Raw genomic sequence first — 22,663 nt, 5'->3', positions numbered from 1 at the left:
CTCATCAGTTGATAATGTCTTACATACTTTGTTTTGATAGCTTGCTAGTTCCTTTTGCCTCTATCTGATAATCACTTTTGTTCAGTTATTTCACAGCACCTACTAAAGACGTGTTGTTCTCCCTGTGTCCAATTTCCTAACCCCTGCAAATAATCCATTCAGTTGCTAAAACTTTAAAACATTAACAATGTATTATTCTGAAAATTCATTCAAATTTTAAAATGGGTTTCATTTTGCTTACAAACCTGTGAAGTCAAAGACTCCTTTATCCAGTGCAGTGGAAAATTAGCAAAATGTTTCCTTTTGATCTTGCCACCTCGTTATTACCTCCGTGTTTGCTGTTGCTTACGTGTAAAAATCTTGGATTTCTTCTGAACAGTGTACTTCAATAATAGACCAAAGATGTGTGCTGTCTGAAATGGTTTATTTCTAAAATTCCTGGGCAATTAGGGATTAGAGTTGTTGTAACACTTTTACTTTCTGTAGTTTATTTTTCATTAAAACAATAATATGTATATTTCTTTTACTTATGATTGGTTTTCTGCATTGCTGCATGTTATTTCATTTAAACACCTAACTTTCTTCATTGAACAATTTTATTTCCTTTAATTCATGTGAAGACCTTACTATTAGTTATATATTCATGTTATTTCATTAATGCATTTTTGTTTGTTTATACATTTACTCTATTTGATTAAGGATAAGAACTCCTGTGCTTTTTAAACCTTTCCAAAACCAAATAGAGAAATTAGTGATTTTTATATATTTCTTTTTGTCTGTTTTAGGATGGCTACCATAGAGTAGTTAATATTGTGCCAAAGAAACCACCACTGCTAGACAGACCTGGTGAAGGAAGCTACAATAGATATTACAGTCATGTTGATTACCGAGACTATGACGAGGGCCGCAGTTTTTCTCATGATCGAAGAAGTGGTCCACCTCACAGAGGAGTATGTAAATTTCGCCCATGTACTAATTGTTATTTTTTTCTTATAAGTTTAAAAATCATGTAATTTTTGAAATTTATGTGACTGGCCATGAAGGCAGTTGAATAAACACTTCCTGTTTGATGCTCTGTTGAATTTTGCCTACTGGAGCTTTCAAACGGGAACTGGTAGTCAGGAATCTTGGGGTGCTGGTCAAAGTGGGTAAGCACTCTGGATAGCTCTATCTAAATGACATTAATTACTACTAGCCTGCTTTTTTTTATCCCTCAAATTAGCAGGGATTTGCAGAAGCAGTTAAAGGTAATCTGTTGCTTTGGTACCCAATAAATGATGGGAAGGTGGTTACCATCTCTTACTAGATGTGCCCACTTATAATTACTTTATTTTTAGCATGATGAAATGATGTGGATGAGGTTGGGTTAAGGTTGTTGAGACTCTTGTTTTATTTTTGCTATAGTTATTAAAGTCTACTTACTAAGTCAGATTAGAAAGCATTCAAAACATTGCCTGACCTATAGTAAGCACTTGTAATATGTTAGCTGCCGTCATTACTATTGCTATTATATTGTTTCTCTTGATCATCTTTAATATACTAAAAGTATGTATTTAACATTGCAGTAATCTGAAAGTATATATTTAATTTTGCAGTAATCTGTCATTGAACTTGATTGAAACTATTCCGTAATGCCGTTCCTTTGACCTAGCTTGCATGTTTCCCCCGCTAGACCATTTTCCTACATTTTCTCTTTTTTCCCCATCCCTACTGTTGTAATTAACAGTACTTATTCAGGCATGCTTATGATAAAATTTGACCTCACATTGGCTGTTGGAATTATTTTCCATACTTTACACTTGAAGAAATGGAGGTAAGGTGATTTATCTAGAGCAGGTATACCCATGGGAGTCCAGTTCGCTCACTATCATAGTTACCCTGGCAATTCTGTAGTAGTAATGAGACTATTTAGTGTTTTCGTTTGTTTGCTTTTCAGGTTTGGTGTGTTAGGGCTTCCCTTTCATAGAATTAATTTTTATTTTGTTTAATTTTTAAAAGCCATGCTATTTCTTTAGGAAGAGGGGTTCAGTTTTGAAAAGTAAATATTATGCATTATCCCTCTTCTATAAATACTGAATTTTGTCATCAGAGCACCCTTCTTCCAGGTAGTCTCAGGAAGAACCAATTTGATCTGTGCATAAAGTCCTTATCCCTCTTGTGAGAACCCTATGGCCACTTGCAATGTAAGAGGGGATTTTCGATTCATTGGACCAATTTGTATCTGAATCTTCGTGAGCATGATTTTTTTCCTAAAACCTTGTAACATAATAATGCCTTGATAGTAATTTTTTCTATTGTTATAAATTGTGTTCATACCAGACACAATGTTTTTGATTTAAATTCTCTTCAAACAAACAAGCCCACTTGAGATCCTTAGGACTTTCATGACGCTGATTCTTATCTAGACTTCAGTTATATAATACAAACTACTTACTTGATACAGTATTTAATTATAGCTGTTGTTTCTTTCTTTTGTGTGTTTATATTTAATGTTAAGGAACATGATGAATACACTTTATGTAGAGTATGTGATGCTAAAGAAGAGGAAAATATTTATTTTAGCTGAATCAGTGTTTCTGATTGTAAGCAATTTATATTGTTCCATGTATAAAGTAACTTGATGTGGATTATTGTGTTTTTCTTTGCACTTTTTCAAATGTGTCTGTCTTAGAGGACAAAATGTGTTTGCTTTCTTTGGTTAGTTTCAAACTTAGTGCCACATTTTGCTCTGATGTAGCTTATCAGTAAAGAATGGTTTCTTATATTGTTTCCAATTATGTATTTTAATGGGAGGTAAGATAAGGAATAAAAACTTGAATGAGAAAAGTGGGAAAGTAGCACATTCTTTCTTGAGCCTGAGAATTGATGCGAAAACTTTAAGAAGAATAAAATGAAAGGTCAAGAAATGTGTACTTAGTTAAATTTAGATTGACCCTTTGTTCTTGAATAGCCCTTTAGATATTGTTTTAGTGTATGTGTCCTTGTCCATAAGGCTGTTAGAGCCTACCAAAGAAATACTTTAAGCATTTTCATAGAGCTAAATGGTACCACAGACTCTCAGTTTACTAAATTAGTTGTTGAATGAATGATTTGTATATTTTTTATTTTATGCCTTTCAGGCTCAGAGAAATTTAGAAACGTGTTTTTGCCCTCATCTTATTTTGGTCTTAAAGACTAGGTTCTAATAGTACTGTTAGATATATTCTACTTGACCGAAATAATGCAAAAAAATATCTAAGAAACCTTTTAATTTTACAGGATGACTCTGGCTATAAGTGGGCAAGAGATGATCATTCTGGAAGCCGTCAGCCTGAATACAGGTAAAAAGATGAAACTAATAACTTCTTTGTACCTGACTCACTGAGATGTGTAACCTCAAGGGAGCTTCCAGTCAAGATGGCTGAGTAGGTAAATGAGGTACTCATATCCTCCCACAACCACATCAGAATTACAACTAAATTGCAGTACAGTCATCATTGAGAGCTGCCTAACATCTAGCTGAACAGAAGTCCTATAACTAAGAATGTAAAGAAGTAATCACTGGAGGCTGGTAGAAGGGGCAGAGATGTTGCTTCCACACCCATGTATGGTGGTTAAAGATTGAGAGGGGTATCTCGGCTACAGAGGTCCCCCTTGGGGAAGGAGACATCCCAGCCCCACACCAGGCCCCTCAGCCCAGGGATCCAGCCGGGAAAGTAAGCCTCATAACCTTGGCTGTGAAAACCAGTGGTGATTGTGCCTGAGTGAGACAAAGGACTTCTGAAGTCCTAGGCATTTCTAAGGGCTAGTGTACTTTTATATTTCCCTAAGTGGGTGTATACCTTTACATAAATGATATAGAATCATATATGTGACTCTCCAATTACCACAACCATGTTAATATCTTGGTATATGTTCTCTGTATTCCTAGACATTTGGGGTATTTGATTGTTAATGAAATCATGTTATATGTATTTTTCTCTAAATTACTTTTCTCGTTCCGAGGCTTTTTGAAATCCCTCCAAGTTATTTGCTTTAACTTTAATTTGATTCTTTTTGTTGATCAATGAATATTTCATGCTGTGGATATATGAAATAATTTAGCTATTCACCTATTGATGAATATTCACCCTGGTTCCAGTACAAAACAGTGCTGCAATAAATCCAAGTACATAATGTCTTTATGAAACAGTACTTGAGTTTCTGTTGAATTGATTGCAGAAAGTAGAATTTCTGAGTCAAAGGGCATATGCCTTTTATTTTTATTTTATTTTTTAAAAAATTTTATTTCTTTTTAGAGAGAAGGGAAGGGAGAGAGAAAGAAAGGGAGAGAAACATCAATGTATGGTTGCCTCTCACTCGTCCCCCCAACTGGGGACCTGGCCTGCAACTCAGGCATGTGCCCTGACTAGGAATTGAACCAGCGACCCCTTGGTTTTCAGGCTGGCACTCAGTACACTGAGCCACACCAGCCAGGGAGCATGCATTTAAAATTTTAATAGATGTTTTCAGTTTTCCTTCTAAAAGCCTATAACACCTGTTATCATTTTCCAAAAATATAACACTGTAATTTGGATATTTTTATTTCCTTCTTATTAATATAAGTAGAGTTTTAATATTTGGTTGGCCAAAAAGTTCACATTTTTTTGCATAAAATAAATGACACATTTTTCATTTTCACCAATAACTTGCTGATTTGGATATCTTGGGTATGCTGGCTATCTTCCACATGGTAGAATGTTAATTGTTCTTAATTACTGTCTCAATTTGATCGCTGTCAGCTTCTACTCAACCATGGAGTATTGTCCAGCAGGAAATCTCCAGCCTGAAACTTTGGAAACGATTTTTGACATGTTTGGTCAGTCATAGGCACCTTCTCCGTACACTGCACAAATCTTTTTTTGTGTTTCAGTTGTGTTTTTACCTTGAAATAATAAAGCATAATACACCGGAAGTGTTGTGTGTTTTCTCCCATCTTCAGTATTAAAATGGCTACACAAAAATTCACCAATTTTGGTAAGTTTTTTTTAAAATTCACACTGTCATAGCTGTCACAGTGTATTAAGACAGCTGTCACAATGCAATCTAGAAAATTGTTTCAAGTGAAATTAAAGACAACTAATCAGTACTAGAGCCATCTTCAGGAAAAAACCAAATGAACTTTTTGGCCAACCCAATATCTTCCTTAGGCATTGTTTTACTTATATCCTATGATTCTAATATATAGCAATTTTACACTGATGGGATAATATATTCTTGTTATTCTGTGATCAGAGAATGTTGTGCATATTTTTATTCTACTGTTTAAAATTTATTGGTCATTAGGTGATCAGTTTCCTTAATTGTATAATGGCATTTAAAACAAGATGTATTTTCTGTTTTCAGTGTATAGAGTTTATATGATATATTCATTTGGCAAATATTTATTTACCAAATAAATAAATGATACATGTTGGGTTCTTTTCTAGTCTTTGAGATAAAAAGCTCTCACTTTCATAAAGTCTACATTTTAGGGAGGATTATAGATAGTAAACAGATTAAAAAACATAATTTTTATGAAGAAAATAAAGTGTTATAGTGGATTAGATAGCTCTTCCACTTCAGCACCTTCCTGCACCTTCACTTTGATGTCTGAATGTCTTCAGTAGTGTCTCAGGTTTTACACTATCACAAAAGCTTTAGCTTTTGCCCTAGGCCAGGTAGCTCAGTTGGTTAGGGAGTCCTCATGCTCCAAGGCTGTGGGTTCGATCCCCTTTCAGGGTACATACAAAGATTAACCAATGAATGTATAAATAAGTGGAATAACAAATTGATATTTCCCTCTCTCTCTTCCTCTCTCTGCCTCTTCCTTTCTCTATAAAATCAATACATAAAAATTTTAAAATAACACTAAAGCTTTAGTTTTTACTGGCTGGCATCTTTCTGGCTGTAAGTTATTCCCTATCAGGTGGGCTCATTGAAGATCTCCTACCTAACAGACTGAATAGAAAATAGCTTGTCATTTTAGAAAAAAAAAGAAATTGCTGCATTGTAAACCTGGCAGAGTGTAGTTGTGTAAGAGAATGAGATTCTGCACAGTTAGGCAAACCATGCTAGTCAGTGTTTTTGTTGTGTCAGTGGGGTGTATGCAATACAGGGTGGGGCAAAAGTAGGCTTACGGTTCATATGGAAAATAATACAATAATTAATAATCATACAAGAACAAACTGTTTTGCATAGTCACAACTGTAGACCTACTTTTAACTGTACCCTGCAGTTCTTTGTTTTGTAGGAAGAAAATATTAGAACATTGAAAACATTTTATTTAAACAATGTTAAAATTTATAGAAAAGTTACAGGAATAAAGCACTCCTGTAAGTCTTTTATCAGAGACCCAGTTAATGTCTTTAATAGTGCCCCTATAATATGTTTTCAAGCAAAAAGATTTAATCTGAGCTCATAGGTCATATTTTTGCAGACCTCTTTAATCTAGAACAGTTCTTTAGTCTTTCCTTGACTTTTATGACTCACTATTTTTGGCAAGATGAATACAGGGCAGACATTTTGTAGAATGTTTCTCAATTTCGGTGTTTCTTCATGATTAGATTCTGGTTATGTGGTTTTTGTTGTTGTTGTGGGTTTTTTTTTTTTTGTCTGTTTGCCTGTTTTTTGCTCAGGCAGTCCCAGAGGTGATACTGTTCTCTTTTTATTGCATCCTGTTAAGTTGTGTATGTTGTTGATTTGTCCCCTTATTGATGTTGTTGACTTTCATCACTTGATTGTGATGGAGTCTGCAAAATTTCTTCGCTCTGAAGTTAGCCTCCTGTAAAATTAGTATGTTTTGGGAGGAGATAGTTTGAAACTATGTGATGTTATTCTTCATCACTAGTTTTAATATCCATTGATGTTTCTTGCCTGCTTTTATTATTAATATTATTTCTAATGGATGATTTTATAATTAGACTGTTCTTTTTATATTTATTTAATATTATGCAGGCATTCTGTGTGAGGAAGAGCTTTCCCTTTTCCCCATGCCTCTTAAAACAAAAACCTTTGCTTATACCAGTGTAGACAAGTGGATTCCTATTTTATTCAGTGTGTTACAATTTGCTGCCATCATTTTGATGCTCAAATTTGGCCACTGGATTCTTTCAAGATAGCTTCTGTGTTTTAAAAATATATATTTTGTTGTGGTAGGATGCATATAACATAAAATGTGCCATTTTAGCCATTTTCAAGTATACAATGTACTGGCATTAATTACATTTACAATGTTGTGCAACTATCACTACTGTTTTCAAAACTTCATCACCCCAAACAGAAACAGTATACCTGTTAAGCGATAACTTCTTGTTCCCTCTTACCCCCAGCCCCTGGAAACCACCATTCTATCTTCTGTTTTTATGAATTCGCCTATTTTAGATATTTCATATAAGTGGAATGATATGAAGTAACAAATATGAAATGTGAAATATTTCAAATAACAAATATGAAACTGGGATATTTATCCTTTTGTGTCTGGCTTCTTTCTCTTAGCATGTGTTCAAGGTTTATTCATGTAGCACGTATCAGAACTTCATTCTTTTTGTAGGTAAATAATACTCCATTCTATATATATATCACATTTTGTTTAACCATTCATCTTCTAATGGATATTTAGGTTATTTCTACCTTTTACCTATTACGAATGATGCTGCAGTGAACATTGGTGCATAAGTATCAGTTTTGAGTTCCTGTTTTCATATCTGTTGGGTGCATACCTAGGAATATAATTGCTGGGTCATGTGGTAATTCTGTGTTTAACTTTGTGTGGAACCACCAAACTGTTATCCATAGTAGCTGGACTGTTTTACATTCCTACTAGTGATGTATAAGAGTCCCAGTTTCTCCACATCCATGTCAACACTTGTTGTATTCCCACCACTACCATCATCATCATCATCATCATCACTATTATTATTATTGCCATCCTGGTAAGAGTGAAGTGGTGTCTCATTGTGGTTTTGATTTGCATTTCCCTAATGACTAGTGATAATGAACAACATTTCATGTGCTTGTTGGCCATTTGTATATCTTTGGAGATATATTTATATCTTGTATAAATTTGTATGTCTGTTCAATTTTTGGCCCATTTATAAATTGGGTTGTTTGTCTTTTTTTGTCATTGAGTTTTAGCAGTTCTTTATATATAATGGCTATTAAATTCTTAATAGATATATGATTTGTAAGTATATTCTCTCATTCACTTTATTGATAATGTCCTTTGATGTACAGAATTTCAAATCTTAACAAAGCCCAATATATCTACTTTTTCTTTTGTTGCTCTTGCTTTTGGTGTCATATATAAGAATCTACTGCCAGTTCAAGGTCCTCCATGTTTATGTGTTTCATATTGTAAGACATTGTGTACTTCATAAATCCAGCATGTATATTTTAGTGGTTCATATTTGGGTATGTTTTACTAATGGAAATGTGGAATTATTGGAAGCAACTGCATTAAAGAACAGCTAGCAGAGGAAAAAAGAATGTACTAAGTTTTCTAGCATCCTCATCCAACCCCCCCTCTTGCTCTGAATCTTACCACTTTCTTATTTAATGGAACCACAGATCTGATAACTTAATCTACATTTCAAGTATATTAACACCTACTAATCTTGATTCTGTATTTACACAGTGAATATATTATCTTTGTTCAAAACACACATGTAGATGCAATTCAGAATATATAAACACACACCTTTTGTATTCAAGTAACATGTCATACTTTACCAAGGGTTATTGATTTAGTCAGTGAGGTTGTTTTTAACAGCCATTTCTTTCCTCCTCTAGTTATGAGATCTTAGAATAAATGTTAATATGGAAACTGATTTATGGTATTAAATAATATCTAAAAATATGGAACAAGAGTATCACCAAGTGGCTAGTATACTTTATTTTTAAATGCTTTTCTCCCTTTATTCACATGTAGAACATTTTGATTAGGTAGTTCAGTATTTTATACTTGATACTTTTAAAAATAGAATAAATTGAATTTTTAGTTTTATTACAGTGATTTTTATCTTTTGAGGTGATATACTCTTTGACAGAGAAAAATACTCTGAAACATCATCTATGGTTTGGTTTAGGGGTACAGGTGTTTATTGAATGTTAGCTATGTATAGGCCACTGTGCTTACATCACTGGTTCACAGTCTGGTGAGTGAAATAGGTGCACAAGTAGATGGCACAATTCACGTTACCTGTGAAGCTGCATACAGTGCTGTCGGGAGGCAAATAAAAAAGCACTTCTGTGCTGGGGCTTTGTTAGAGTTTTCCTGTAAGAGCAGATAAGATGAACAGAACTTGAGGGAAAATAAGAGTTAACCAGGAAAAGAGTAATGAGGACTATATTTCTACCAAGGGAAGAGCATGAGCAAAGCTGTGTAAAGCATGATGTATAAAGGTAGTAATAGATGATTACTTATGAGGTGGGCAATTGTGGATTAAACTATAACTAAGAAGTCTGGGTTTCATCCTATTAGCCATGGGAACCTACTGAAAAATTTTAACCTGATAGGATAGAGGGGCTAAGGTAACGCAGTCTGAATCAGAGAAGGGGAGGTGGGATGCAGAAAAGCACTAAATTTGATAAATGTTTAGGAAGTAAAAAATCAACAAGGTGCGGTTGCTAGATATGGGACTAAAGAAGAGGGAAATATCTGGGTTTTTTAGTTTTGTTACTGTGTATAATAATACCATTATCAGAGATTATCTGTACTGGAGGAATGATTTCAAAGGGGAGCTACATTCAGAATTGAGATTGTCCAAGGAGAATATGAAGACAAGGTCAGTGAACTAAGGTCAGAACCCGAGGCAACACCTTTAAGGAAGTGGTGGGAAATAAAACTTTTAAAACGGTATCAGATCACCAATATCTAATGCGGCTGACTGTTCTAGTAATGTAATGATTGAAATATCTCTTGAGTTTGGCTGTGTGAGGATGGATGAGATGTGAGGGGTGGGTTCAACCTGAGTCTGTAACTTTATAAAAAGTATTTAACTGAGATGAAAAGTAGGGAATGTCATTAGCTCCAGAAGGACACTAAAGGGATATCATCTAAAACCCTTGTTTAGGTGATCAATGACTTGAGCATATTTATATTTGAAGGAAAAGAGAGTTCAATGCTACAAGGCAGACAAAGGATAACTGATGAAACAAAGTAAATGAGGACCAGGATGAAGACGATTGAAGGGCTAATTTTTATCAGGAGGGGAAGTCATGTATCATGAAAGGAAGGATGAAATTAGGGACAGGACAGATGAAAGCAAATTGAGGGAGGAGGGATCTGGGCTGGCAATTGAGGTAGTTTATGCCTGAGGACTGCTGTACTTCTCAGGAACTACAGTAACTCATCGAGAGTGAAACATTTGATACTAGGTTAGAGAACTTTGGGAGGATTACCAACGTGTAGAATAGCTGCTAAGGTGAGTGGGAGATTGAACCCACTAATGGTAAGTGAAAATAACATTAGTGGATGTTAGACACTATATATATATATATATATATATATATATAGGGCCCAATCTGTAGACTTGTGTAATTTCTTTTTAGGTTATGTCAATCCAACTATATCAGTGAAGAAGTCACAGTTTTTGGAATTAATTTGGACTTTGGGGTGGATAAGTTGATGTATCACAATTGCCAGGATAGAAAGACATTTATATTCACAGAGTGGTTCAAATACTGTAATTGAGGCTGGAAGGGCAACGAGTGGGTCAGGATAGGGTCCATGGATTGCTAGGAAACACTGGAGACTAAAAGGTGTTCATGAGGTGAAGGTCAAATTATTGCAGGAGTGAGAAAACTGAAGGATAAGACATTGTGATTAGAACACAGTATGGGATTCTGATAAAGACACCTCTGGGTAATGAGTAGTAAGGCTTAGGATTTTAGGGTGTGGCTGAAGTATTTTGAAGAGGTTGGTGGTAGTGAGGAACTGATACAATATATTGCACAAGTGATGCACATGAATTTGAAAGTCCCCCATAGTTTGGAGTAAGGATATGTTACAGTTCAGACTGTCCTTGGGTTAAAGGATTTGGGCAATGTGAGAAAGCTACCAGAAGGTTATTAATATGGGCGGTGTGGAATTCCAGTGGGAAAGCAGGGACTTAAGGACTTTATTGGGATCTTTCCCCCTTTTCTTAGAGGTTGGAGGGTTTACAACATAATCATGTGCCCCATATACCTTCCAGGGGTTTTCAAGCTTTTGGGAATCTTTGGGCCATTCTGGAAGAAGAATTGACTTGGGCCACACATTAACTACATCGTGATACCTAAACACACACACACACACACACACACACACACATCTTAGTGTTATAAGTAAATTTATGATTTTGTGTTGGGCTGCGTTCATAGCCACCCTGAGCCGCATGTGGACTGAGGGCTGCAGGTTGGACACTCCTGCTACACCTGGAGGCTAAGACATCAGTGTGCACCTACTACTCAAGAGTTTAAGGGAGGTAGGACAGGTAACCCCTGATTTTTGAAAGTTTGTTTTATACCACTTTGCTTTTATAAAAGACCTACATTAATAACTATTTTCTCTAATGGAAAGAAATCCGGAGAGGATTTTCACTTTTTTAAAAAAAAGGGAATGTGAAAATAACATTGATCTTTTGTTTTGCAGCAAGCCATTATAGAGGCAGCCTTTACCCTGAGTAGTGGGAGTGGCCCCACCAAGCTCCTTCCCTGAAACTACGCTCAGCATCTGTGCTTTATCTCAATTTACTTTGCATATGTATTAGCAAGATGTGTCGGTCCTAAAGTAGCAGAAAAGCCTAAGAGAGTTTTTATGGTGTTATCCTTAGCACAACACAGGACATAATTAAGCATTTCATCTGTTAAACCAAGGACATTTAACATTTTAACATTTAAAATGGAAGACTTAACATTTTTCTATTAATGACTATTTTCTGTTTATTCACTAAGTCGTCATCCAAAAGTGTTTAGTTGCATAGATATAGTAGCAGGTGCCAAAGATTTAAGAAAAATTATGGGAGGAACAAAATCTTCACATTTTATTTTTTAATATCAAGGGTTATTTTTAAATATATTTTATTGATTATGCTATTATAGTTGCCCCAGTTTTCCCCCCTTTGCCCACCTCTACCCAGTATTCCCGTTCCCTCCAGCAGTTCCCCTCCCTTAGTTCATGTCCATTGCCATGCCTATAAAGTTCTTTGGCTTCTCCATTTCCCATACCATTCTTACCTGCCCCCCCATACTGTACCTGCCAATTTGTACTTCTTAATCCTTGCAACTTTTCAAACCCCACCCTCCCTCTTCCCCCTTCCAACTGGTAACCATCTGAATGATCTCCATATCTAAAACTGTATCTGTTCTTCTTGTTAGTGTAATTTATTTTTTAGATCCAATCATTGATAGCTATGAATTTATTGCCATTTTAATGTTCATAGTTTTGATCTTCTTTTTCTTAAATAAGTCCCTTTAGCATTTCATACAGCAATGGCTTGGTGATGATGAACTCATTCAGCTTTACCTTGTCTGGGAAGCATTTTATCTGCTCTTCCATTCTAAATGATAGCTCTGCTGGTTAGAGTAACCTAGGTTGTAGGTCTTTGCTTTTCATCACTTTGAATACTTCTTGCCAGTCCCTTCTAGCTTCTTTTGAGAAATCAGCTAACAGTCTTATGGGAACTACTTTGTTGGTAACTCTCTGCTTTTCTCTTGCTGCTTTTAAGATTCTCTCTTTAGCCCTGGCTGGTGTGGCTCAGTGGATTGAGTGCTGGCCTATGAACCAAGGGGTCACTGGTTTGATTCCCAGTCAGGGCATATACGTGGGTTGTCCCCAGTGCGGGGGGGGGGGGGTGTGAGAGGAAATTGCACATTGATGTTTCTCTCCCTCTCTTTCTCCCTCCCTTCCCCTCTCTCTAAAAATAAATAAATAAAATCTTCTTAAAAAGATTCTCTCTTTATCTTTAACCTTGTCATTTTAATTATGATGTGTCTTGGTGTGGTCCTCTTTGGGATTCTCTGTGCTTCCTGGACTTGTATGTCTATTTCCTTTGCCAAATTGCAGAAGTTTTCTTTCATTATTTTTTCAAATAAGTTTTCAGTTTCTTGCTCTTTCTCTTCTCTTCCTGGCATCCCTGTGATTCAAATGTTGGTATGTTTGAAGTTGTCCCAGGGGCTCCTTACACTATCCTCTTTTTTTTTTGGATTCTTTTTTCTAAGGTTTTTTAAATATTGTACTTATAAAAGATTGTCTTTGAATCTGTTTACTGACTTTTCCTATAGATTGCATTAAAAAATCATAATGTTTGGAAATAATATTGAAGGTTAAGAATTGCTATATTATGGTATAACATTTCTCTGAATAATGGGAGAGGAAGAGAGAGATTATTCTGCTCTGAGATTTTAAAAACTGACATGTGCTTTCCCTGTTATCCATCCACGCAGGCCACACTAGATAGTTCTGAACTATTTGTTCTGTTGTGATTTTACTGCCATCTGGTGTCAGGATTAGGAAACTGTAGTATAGCGTGTCTTCTTTCCTTTCCTCCCAGAGAAATTAGGCAATCTTTCCTCTCACTGTGGGCCTGCTCTTCTGTTTCCCCAAAGTGAGTTCACAGTAAGAGCTCATTTTATTCCACTGTACAAAACCTTCATTCTCCTTCTTAGAGCACTTTCCCCTTGGCTTCCTGATACTTTCCAGTGTCCCTCATGCTTCTCTGACCATCCTCTTTCATTTTCAGATAGCCATTTGTCCCTCAGTGTGGTAATTTTCTAGCCTTAAACTCTGGGCCCTCTGCTCTTTTTATCCTTTGTTTGCATCCATATTCATGGCTTTAAAAACTGCTTCTCTATAAACAAATTGATTAACCAAAAATCTCTTCTGATCGTGGCATCAGTATCTCTGTTTGACATGAGTCTTTCAAATTTAACATGTTCTAGTCTAAAATATGGATTCCCCCAGCTTGTCCCTATTTCTCAAAATGTTCTTTACTCATTTCAATAATCCATCACACTAGAATTGTGGGAATCAGCTTGAACATTTCCTGTCACATACACTTATTAAACATTTACCATGTGCCATTGAACCTACCAGGGTGTGTTCTTGTGCATATTAAATGTGTGACCCCTTTCTTGTTGCTGCCATGTTTAAGGTACCACTCTCTTGCCTGGACTGAGGAGGTTACCAGTTAGTCTCCCTGCATGCATTCTTGACTGCATTCACATGTTTTATGGTTTGTCTTTTTTTCTTTCTATCAGCCTTTCTGACTAACCTGAGAGCCCCATGGTGAGAGAGACTGCATACATTTGGTTCACCCTTGGGTCCCTAGAACCTGGTAGAGCTCCTAAAACCTGCATAATAAATAGGAGGGGGGACCCCCCCCAAAACCCATAATTATCTTCTGGAGGGGAGCCCTTTGTGGTACAGGGTTCCCCTCTAGGTGAGTGTTCTAGAAGCCCATCTGTATCTGTGTACCAGCTGGTGTGAGAGGCTGCATTCAGCTTCAGTGAATTTTATGGAGACTTTTTCAACACATTTGTCCATTTTATGATGGGTGATTTACCCATCATGGGCAGCACCTGCCCACACCGTGCTGATTGTTTAGCAGTTTTTGACCAAAAATGACATGACCCCAATGCCCCACCCTCCCTATTCATCTCATCTCATCTTGAGTGAGGCTTTTTGTCTCCTGGATGAAAGAAGTCCTCAGAGGGAAATGTTTTACATATGTGGAAGAGGTGAAACAAATAACAGCAGGAGCATTAAAAAGCATCAAAATCAACAAGTTCAAAAGCTGTTTTGAGCAGTGGAAAAACCATCTCGATAGGTATATTGCATTAAATGTATTGAAGGTGACTGAAATTTAAACATGTAACAATAAATATACAACTTTTTATAAATAAGTCCAGGTTTTTTGAGGTCCCCCCTTGTATACAGCTACTCTGGCTCTCACTGATGTTGATACGACTCCTATAGTCTTAGTGATCAAATTGAATATATTAGAATTTCTTTAATGATGTAGTATTTGAGTTTATTTATCATAAATGAGTTTTAGCTGTTTTCTGCTTTTGCCCAGAGAAACTGAGGTATATCTGAAAAGGCAATGTAGTTTGGAAACTAGTCAGCTAATGAAAGATATATATATACACACACACGTATATATGTATATATGTATATATGTATGAGACTGCTCATCCATATGCAGAAATTATTGTAGAGCATTTGCAATCTCATGCCATTGGTTTGTCTTTTAGCATTCTTCTGTCTGAAATTTAAAGTTCTTTAATTTTAATATGGAGGTACATTTGCTAAATCTTCAATTGAAAAAAATCTGTCTTTCTCCAAGTGTTCTTTAAATGGAAATTCAAGTCTTGATAGTTCCATTTAATAATTTTGATTTGCTTTGTTTTAAAGATGGTTTGCCTTTTAAGGTTTTATAACTTGGGCTTACTTTTTGCTTTGAATTAATGATATTGCTAAATAAAGAAATTTAATTTGCAAAAATAAAAGTGATTTATAAAATGTTGGTTTTTAGAGGTTAATAACAATCTGCATACTAAGGATATAAATTCAGAAAGCAAGGATTTAATTGGCATATGTCAGGGTTTCTCAGCCTTGGCATTATTAACATTTGGGGCTGGATAATTTATTGTTGTGTGTGTGTGAGAGCTGCCCTGGGCATTGTAGAGTTTTAGAAGCATCCCTGCCCTCTACCTGCCAGTGGTACCCCTTCCTCCCAGTTGTGATAACAAAAATGTCTGTGGCATAACCAAATTGTCGTGTAGGGGGCAAAAATGCATCAATTGAAAATCAATGTATACTGTACTTAGAAGGGAATAATAGGCCATAAAATATCTCATCAGGAAGTCTTTGGCATCCTCTAGATGTCTTTGAGAGTATGATAGCTGTGTGGTATATTGTTAATGGCAAAAAGAAGTAGAGATTATATGACTGTACGTTTTTCACATTTTAAAATTTCTGTGCTTGCCCTGGCTGGTGTGGCTCAGTGGATCGAGTGCTGGCCTTCGAACCAAAAGGTCGCTGGTTGGATTCCCAGTTAGGGCACATTCCTGGGTTGCAGGCCAGGTCCCCAGTCAAGGGGAGGAGCGAGAAGCAACCACACTTTGCTGTTTCTCAGCTAATGACAATTAGCTCTCTTTCTCCCTCCCTTCCCCCTTCTCTAAAATTAAATAAGTAAAATAATTTAAAAATAAAAATAAAATTTCTGTGTTTGCTTAAAATAAAATAACTTTTGCATTTAACATCAGGTTGTATTCTAAACTGTGAAAAAAAATGATGCATTCTAAAACATATTTCACTGATAAAGTTTCAGTTTGTGGACTGATTTCAAAAGTTAGGTAGTGGTAGACAAGGAAAGTGGTAGACCAAGATTGCAACTTAAGCAGTATCTTGTGATTGTGTTTGTATCAATAGGGTACAGGAATGTTAACCTCTTTTCTTTCCTCTTCAAAGGGACGTGAGAGATGGCTTCAGAAGAAAAAGTGTCTACACTTCCCATTATGCCAGAGATCGGTCTCCTCATAAAAGAGAAACTCCTTTTTTCAGAGACTCATCTGTAGGCAGAAAGGATTCTCCACACAGCAGATCTGGCTCCAGTGTCAGTAGTAGAAGCTACTCTCCAGAAAGAAGCAAAACTTACTCTTTCCATCAGTCTCAACATAGAAGTAAGTATTTTAAAGACCTTTTCTTTTACAGCCTCCTCTGATGAGAATGTATTGAGGCAGATTGCTTTATAGGTGTTATAAAATTTTTTTTCAAAAATTTCAAACTTACAGAACAGTTGAAAGAATAATGTAATGATCATCATACTACACTTGCACACACTCATTTTTTGAATCATTTCAAGTTGTAGTGTGTATGACATTTCACTTCTAATTCTTCAGCATTGAAGAGGTATGTTTTTAAGCATGTTGGAAAGTCACACACTCCTGTGTTTTCTGCTAGTTCCTGTGTCAGTCTAGCCTCTTTAATCTTTTGTTACTAGGTATCTGTATATATCTAATAGTATATTTTTCATGAAAAATATCAGTGGTTTTCCTTAATTTAGAGTTTAACTTACCTTAGGTTTATTCTTTTGCAACCTTCAACTTGTTTTCTTTAAAATTGGGGTGCCCAGGTAAGCATGGCATTGCGTGCAGCCACATCACCCTGACTGAGTTGCCCGGTGGGGTTTCCAAAACAGTTTGTTTCAATGCATGTGCGTGAGTGGACATGCACTTACCTATGCCTGAGTGCTTCAGTGTTTTCAGAATGGTTCCAGGTACCTGAGAGTTCTACTGTGGAGTTCAGTGTTAACAGTTTGGTGTTTCCTTCCTCTCTCCCACCCACCTCCCCGCAAAAGAAGGTAAACAACCTCTAAGTTCTAACGCATGCTCACATTGAGCACAGACAAAAATATCCAAAACTAGCCATATACCTTCTAGGAACACATTTTTTTTGATGTGTATGACTTAAATCCAAATCTATTAACAATTTTATTAAGAGGAGGAAATCTTTCGAAACTGACTATGAAGCCTTTTAATAAACAAAATGTTAGTAAAATGGAGGCTTGAAATACTCACTTGACAGCTTAAAGTGAAGCTGTTATTTAAGATAGCTGTTGGTGAATTAGCCTTAATCTTTTCCCCTATTTTGCCTCTAAAACAAATTTCTGGGGAGGCATCTTCAGTCTGCTCTTGGCTTGGTAAGTTAGTGGCCAAATCTGAAATCTTGAGATGAAATGGGGAGGAGCCACAATGGTGCTCTTGTCATAGGATCCCCAGTCTGTCAGTACTCCTCCCGCCCTTTGATGCCCGGTGCCTTTAATGTCTGGAGTGTTGCTAGGGTAACAGAGAAAGAGGGAAACTGCAATATGCAATAAATTGAATGAAATAGAGCATGTGACTTCGTTAATACCTTTATGTTGATTTTCTTGAGTTATTTAGCTTTGAAAGTAAACTTCAATAAAAAAAACACAGAGAAACAGGGTCCTTCAATGATCAGTCACCCTGGGGTAATTAATGATATTGTGTTAATTTAGTTTTCTATTGTAAATGAAAATTTTGCCATAGATTTTTAAGTGTTTGTATAAATAACAGGTCAAAATAATTAGCTAATTTTACCATTTTGGTAATTCTTTAACTTTTTTGTTTTTGTTTATACTTTTCAGAGTAATTTTACTTATTTTAATGACCAGTAGTTTGGCCATGGTAACCATTTTTTTTAATTAAAATTTTTTTTCAATTACAGTTGACATCCAATATTATATTAGTTTCAGGTGTACAGCATAGTGGTTAGACATTTATATAACTTGCTAAAAGGACCACCCCCTATAATTCTAGTACCTATCTGGCACATGGTAACCATTTAAGGACTAATTCTTCATAATTCTTCTGTGCATTTAATATATCTCTTATGTGCTTAATTATAAGCTACAGGGTGATTTTTACTCCTTTTTCATCTCAAGTAGTTACTTTACATTTTGTGCTTACACATGTGCACACGAACACACACACACACATGGATTTAATTAAGTTTCTTTTACATAGCCTTTTGGGTTAATCCTGTGGAACTTTGTTCTGCTTTACACTAATTATCCTCCTGAGTCAAACTGTTGTTTTTATCTTGTGCTTCATGTGTAAGGATTTTCTGCCTATAACCTAACTGGACTAACCTGGTTAAAGCTGTGACTACAATATTATTTTTCTTTCCTTTTTGTTGTCCAGATTTACATGCTACCAGTGTAGGTTGCCTTTAATCTCATTTCCTTTCCCCTTGTTTATTATGTGTTTTAGTTGAAATTGTTTTGTTATATATATCTTGTATATTTTTACTTGAAGTTTATTTTTATTCTAATTAATCTAACGAAATATCTCCCCATTTGCCAGCTCTCTTGGATATTTGTTTTACTTTTTTACTCTCTTTTTTCAAATGAATCCCATTGTTTTTGTCTTTCGCTTTTGTTATTTATCTTTTGTTTAGGATTATAGCATCAATAGTGACACCAGAGATTACTAAATGCAGTCACCCGTGTCCATTCTTTGTTAAAGTACTTCCTGTGATGTTTATTATATCACAGCCTAGTCTTTCCATCTTTGTATAGTTTATTTTTGTAAAACAATTAAAATCTTTTCCTGTGACATGTATATAATGCTAGTTATTATGTTAGACCCGTAAAGATATTTTTTCTTGTTATGTTGTAACCATATATGTATTTGAAGAGGCCCGTCATAATCTTCTTGATTTTTTTCCAGGTTTAAATATATTTAGTTCTTTCAGCTGTTCTTTTTATTTGGCATGTTGTGGACCTTTTGCTTGCAGAAGTTTTTTCTATGCCTTTCAAGTTGTAATGCCATAAGTGAACTTTTATTTTGCCAACAACATTGCATTATTGACCCTTATTGAGACTGTAGACAATTGAAACCTAACCCATTTTCTTATATTTTACTCTTAATCAAAATGCTCTTCAGCTGTAATTTTTAGGTGCAGTTGTTTATATGTAATTAATATATTAGAAAATTTAGTTATGTTAAATTTCATCTAATTAATTTTGGATTATGAGTCTCTTCCATAGAGGTTTAAAAATCTCATTTAGTAATCATGTGTATTAGTTACAGATAAAAAACAGCTTTGTTTCATCCGCAAATGAAGTATGCTTTGTTTTGTATTAATCATTAATAATTTTCTTGAGTAGCATAAAACCCAAGATAGAAACCTCTAGAGATCTCTCTCTGTGGACCTCAACCACCTACCTGCACTTTTTCCTGTCATTGAACCGGTTGTGATCCCCAGTCTTGCTTGTTTTTCTTTCCACTTGCAGTTTCATGGAAGACTTGGTCAGGTACTTTCTTGAAATTTAAGTTACATATCAAAACTAGTGACTCTTTGTTAATTCATTCTAAATATTTGCTACAGATTATAATGTCAGCTTTACCAGTGATACTCATATATAAATTAGAATGTGTGACATTTGGTTGAATTTTTAAAATATCATTACTATAGAAGATTTGGAAATTTATTGTTTTTGTGGATCTGTGTCTGTTTTTCTGTAGTCTGATTTTGGGCCCAGTCTCCCCTTATTTTCTTGCTATCAGCAACCATTATTAAGCAGATATTTTAAAGAAAGACAGTTATTCATCAGTGTTTAATTCATTTTGAAAGAATATCTAAGATAACTGAAAACCTACAAGAATTAAAAATACTATTATGAGAAGAGAATATTTGGAAGATAGACTCCATTATTGAACTTCAATGTAATTGGAAAAGATACATGCCTAAAGACCTATGAATAAGTTTTGAAGTCTACATTAATTTTTTTGAGTACAGCTGAAATTCTGATAAAATTTAGAAGCTTAATTCTGCCTTTAGAAAGAGGACATTTCTCTGCTGGCCTAGATAGTAATGGGCATATGGAAATAAGGCTTTATCCTAACATCATGTATACTAGGCATTCAGAAGGAAGGTCAAACCAGTTCCCTTGGCAGCTGAATGTAATGTTTCCTGGTTTGAAAGTCACAGTATTTATAATCAATGTTCATATAGTCTTTCATTCCACAAAGATATGTTTCAAATAAATAGTTTGCCAAGCAAAAAAGATTCAGACTTACCCTCTGAATTTATGGTCTGGTGATGGAGACGAACAAGTCATTACACAGGATTAGATGTTTTAGGCGATATCTGGAAGATGGGTAGAAGATGAAGGAAGGATGCAAGTGGCCAAGGGTTATGAGCTGTATCATGTGGAGTACCTGCAATGTAATTCAGTATTTTCCTAGAATATCTTGGACTATTAACTGATCCACGCTATTAGTGTGCTGTGGAATTAGATACTATGTGTTATTTTTGTTAGAGACTTTGCTTACTTAGAAGCCAGCTTCGGCTGAGTTTCCTGTGGAATCCTAGGACAGCTGTAGCTTTTCCAGCATCTGGATGATTGTGGTTCTAGAACAGTAATCAGTTAATGACATTTCTACATGTGTAGGTATTTATAGTATCCTTGTTTTAGGACTTAACTATGTTCTGTCAGTAGCACACATTCATAATATGTACAGATGATCTCATGTTTTATTGAAATCTTAAAAAGTGAGCTCATGTGGTTTTAGGTGATATATTAAAGGAGAGTTCTATTTAGAAGTGCACTTCCAAAGCAATCATAGTTAAAAGCCTTTACTTCAATTTGTTGCATTGTTAACCTCCTAAATGTGATTATTTAGGGGAAGCAGAAGTGCTTCAAAGTTTCCTTCATCCCTCTATCTGGTTCTTTTCCTTTTCCTTTCCCCCTTCCTTCTTCCCTCCTTCCCTCTTTCCCTCCCTCCCTCCCTCCCTCCTTTCCTCCCTTCTCCCCCTCCCCTCCCCTCCTTCCCCTCCCCTTCCCTTCCCTCCCCTTATCACAAGAATATTTGCTTGTGTCACCTCCATTTTCTGCTTTGTACCTTTTTGAATAAATCAATAGATCTCTAGGAAAATGTATTCTTCTTAACCAGGAGTCCCAGATTTGTATATCATCATCCATGATCCAGAAAATAAATTATTTGCTTAGCATCTATGTAAGCACCACATTTTTACTTGTTCATATCTTAATTTCTCTTTCAAAGCTTCAAGGGAAAAATGAATTATCTGTGCTGTGACTTTTTTTGTTCCTTGAAAACACTTTCATTCAGAGGTATCTGTTCTGTTCCTATATGTCAGGCACTGTACCATGAATTTAATAGTTTGTAAGACATAGCCCATAATTTTATTATGTTTAGTGGTGATTTTTTTTTCTAGCAATGTTTTTTGTTCTTACATGGATTATCAGTAACAACACTTAATTAAGATTGGGTAAGTCTGGTTAGGTTTATCATTGTTTTCATCAGGACAACATATTAGAAAGAAAACATATTTCTGAAAGATTGTATCAGATTTATAGCTGTTATATTTAAAGAGTCATCAAATACTATTAATATATTTATCAACTATTATTTCAGAGAGTCACCAAATATTGTTAAATTTTTATAGAACTTCTAAATGTTTGTTGAAACGGTAACCTGGTTCTCTAGCTTTGATTTCATCTGTATGGAAAGAGCTTTACGCCTGGTCTATGGAACTGGTATTTGAGATTCCTTTTCATTGTCTTCCTTCCCATTTATTCTTTCACTCACCAATATATTGACTTGAATTTTGATTTCCTTACTACCACATTCAGAACTTTTCTCTCCTGGTTTCTTTCTTTCATCCTAATTTGGAACTTATTTTCTTAGCAAGTCACAGCAGGGGCAGAAATGTGTTGAGCCTTTTGCCCTGCTCTCAAGCAGGGAGTTAGTACTGCTTCCTAAGATCATGTGTGAGGTGAATTTGAGGTAATAGCTAAGGAGTAGCATCCTGTCAGTTAGAAATGTAGAAGCATGAATGAAATAAGCAGGCTTGAGAAACATAGGTATTCATATTGTTGGTTAGAGCCACTAAAAATAGCAGAGCAAAAAGGATAGCAGTTAGGAGGAATACTCACTTTAAGGAACAATAACCAACACAGAAAGAGAAAGGTGTAGTTATGTATAAACACAGGAGTACAAAGGCATGAGAACCAAGTGGCAAAATATTAAGAAAAACTTGTTTAGTAATCATTAATATGCTATAGTAGAAGACAAGGAAAAAGACCCTTGGTTTTCATATAAACATACCATTGGAAACTCTGGGATGAAGAGTTTA

At 35.4% G+C, this 22,663-nt stretch overlaps 1 protein-coding gene across 8 annotated transcripts in view; it reads left to right on the top strand.

Annotated features, from left to right (window-relative positions):
* Positions 1–22,663, top strand: part of PPHLN1 (periphilin 1) — a 103,424-nt gene that overhangs the window by 23,872 nt on the left and 56,889 nt on the right. For 4 of the 8 annotated variants that reach the window (XM_028531837.2, XM_028531836.2, XM_036019162.1 and 1 more), the window contains 3 exons: positions 786–950; positions 3,259–3,320; positions 16,451–16,662. In XM_028531837.2, coding sequence (XP_028387638.1) covers positions 786–950; positions 3,259–3,320; positions 16,451–16,662 — 439 coding nt within the window. The remainder of the gene's footprint in view (positions 1–785; positions 951–3,258; positions 3,321–16,450; positions 16,663–22,663) is intronic. The other 4 variants (XM_028531839.2, XM_028531838.2, XM_036019166.1 and 1 more) reach the window with 1 other exon arrangement.

This window comes from Phyllostomus discolor, chromosome 2 (assembly GCF_004126475.2).
Source record: "Phyllostomus discolor isolate MPI-MPIP mPhyDis1 chromosome 2, mPhyDis1.pri.v3, whole genome shotgun sequence".
In the NCBI taxonomy this organism is placed as follows: domain Eukaryota; kingdom Metazoa; phylum Chordata; class Mammalia; order Chiroptera; family Phyllostomidae; genus Phyllostomus; species Phyllostomus discolor.
The sequence above is the reverse complement of the archived record's forward strand: the minus strand, read 5'-3'. Positions and strand labels throughout refer to the sequence as shown.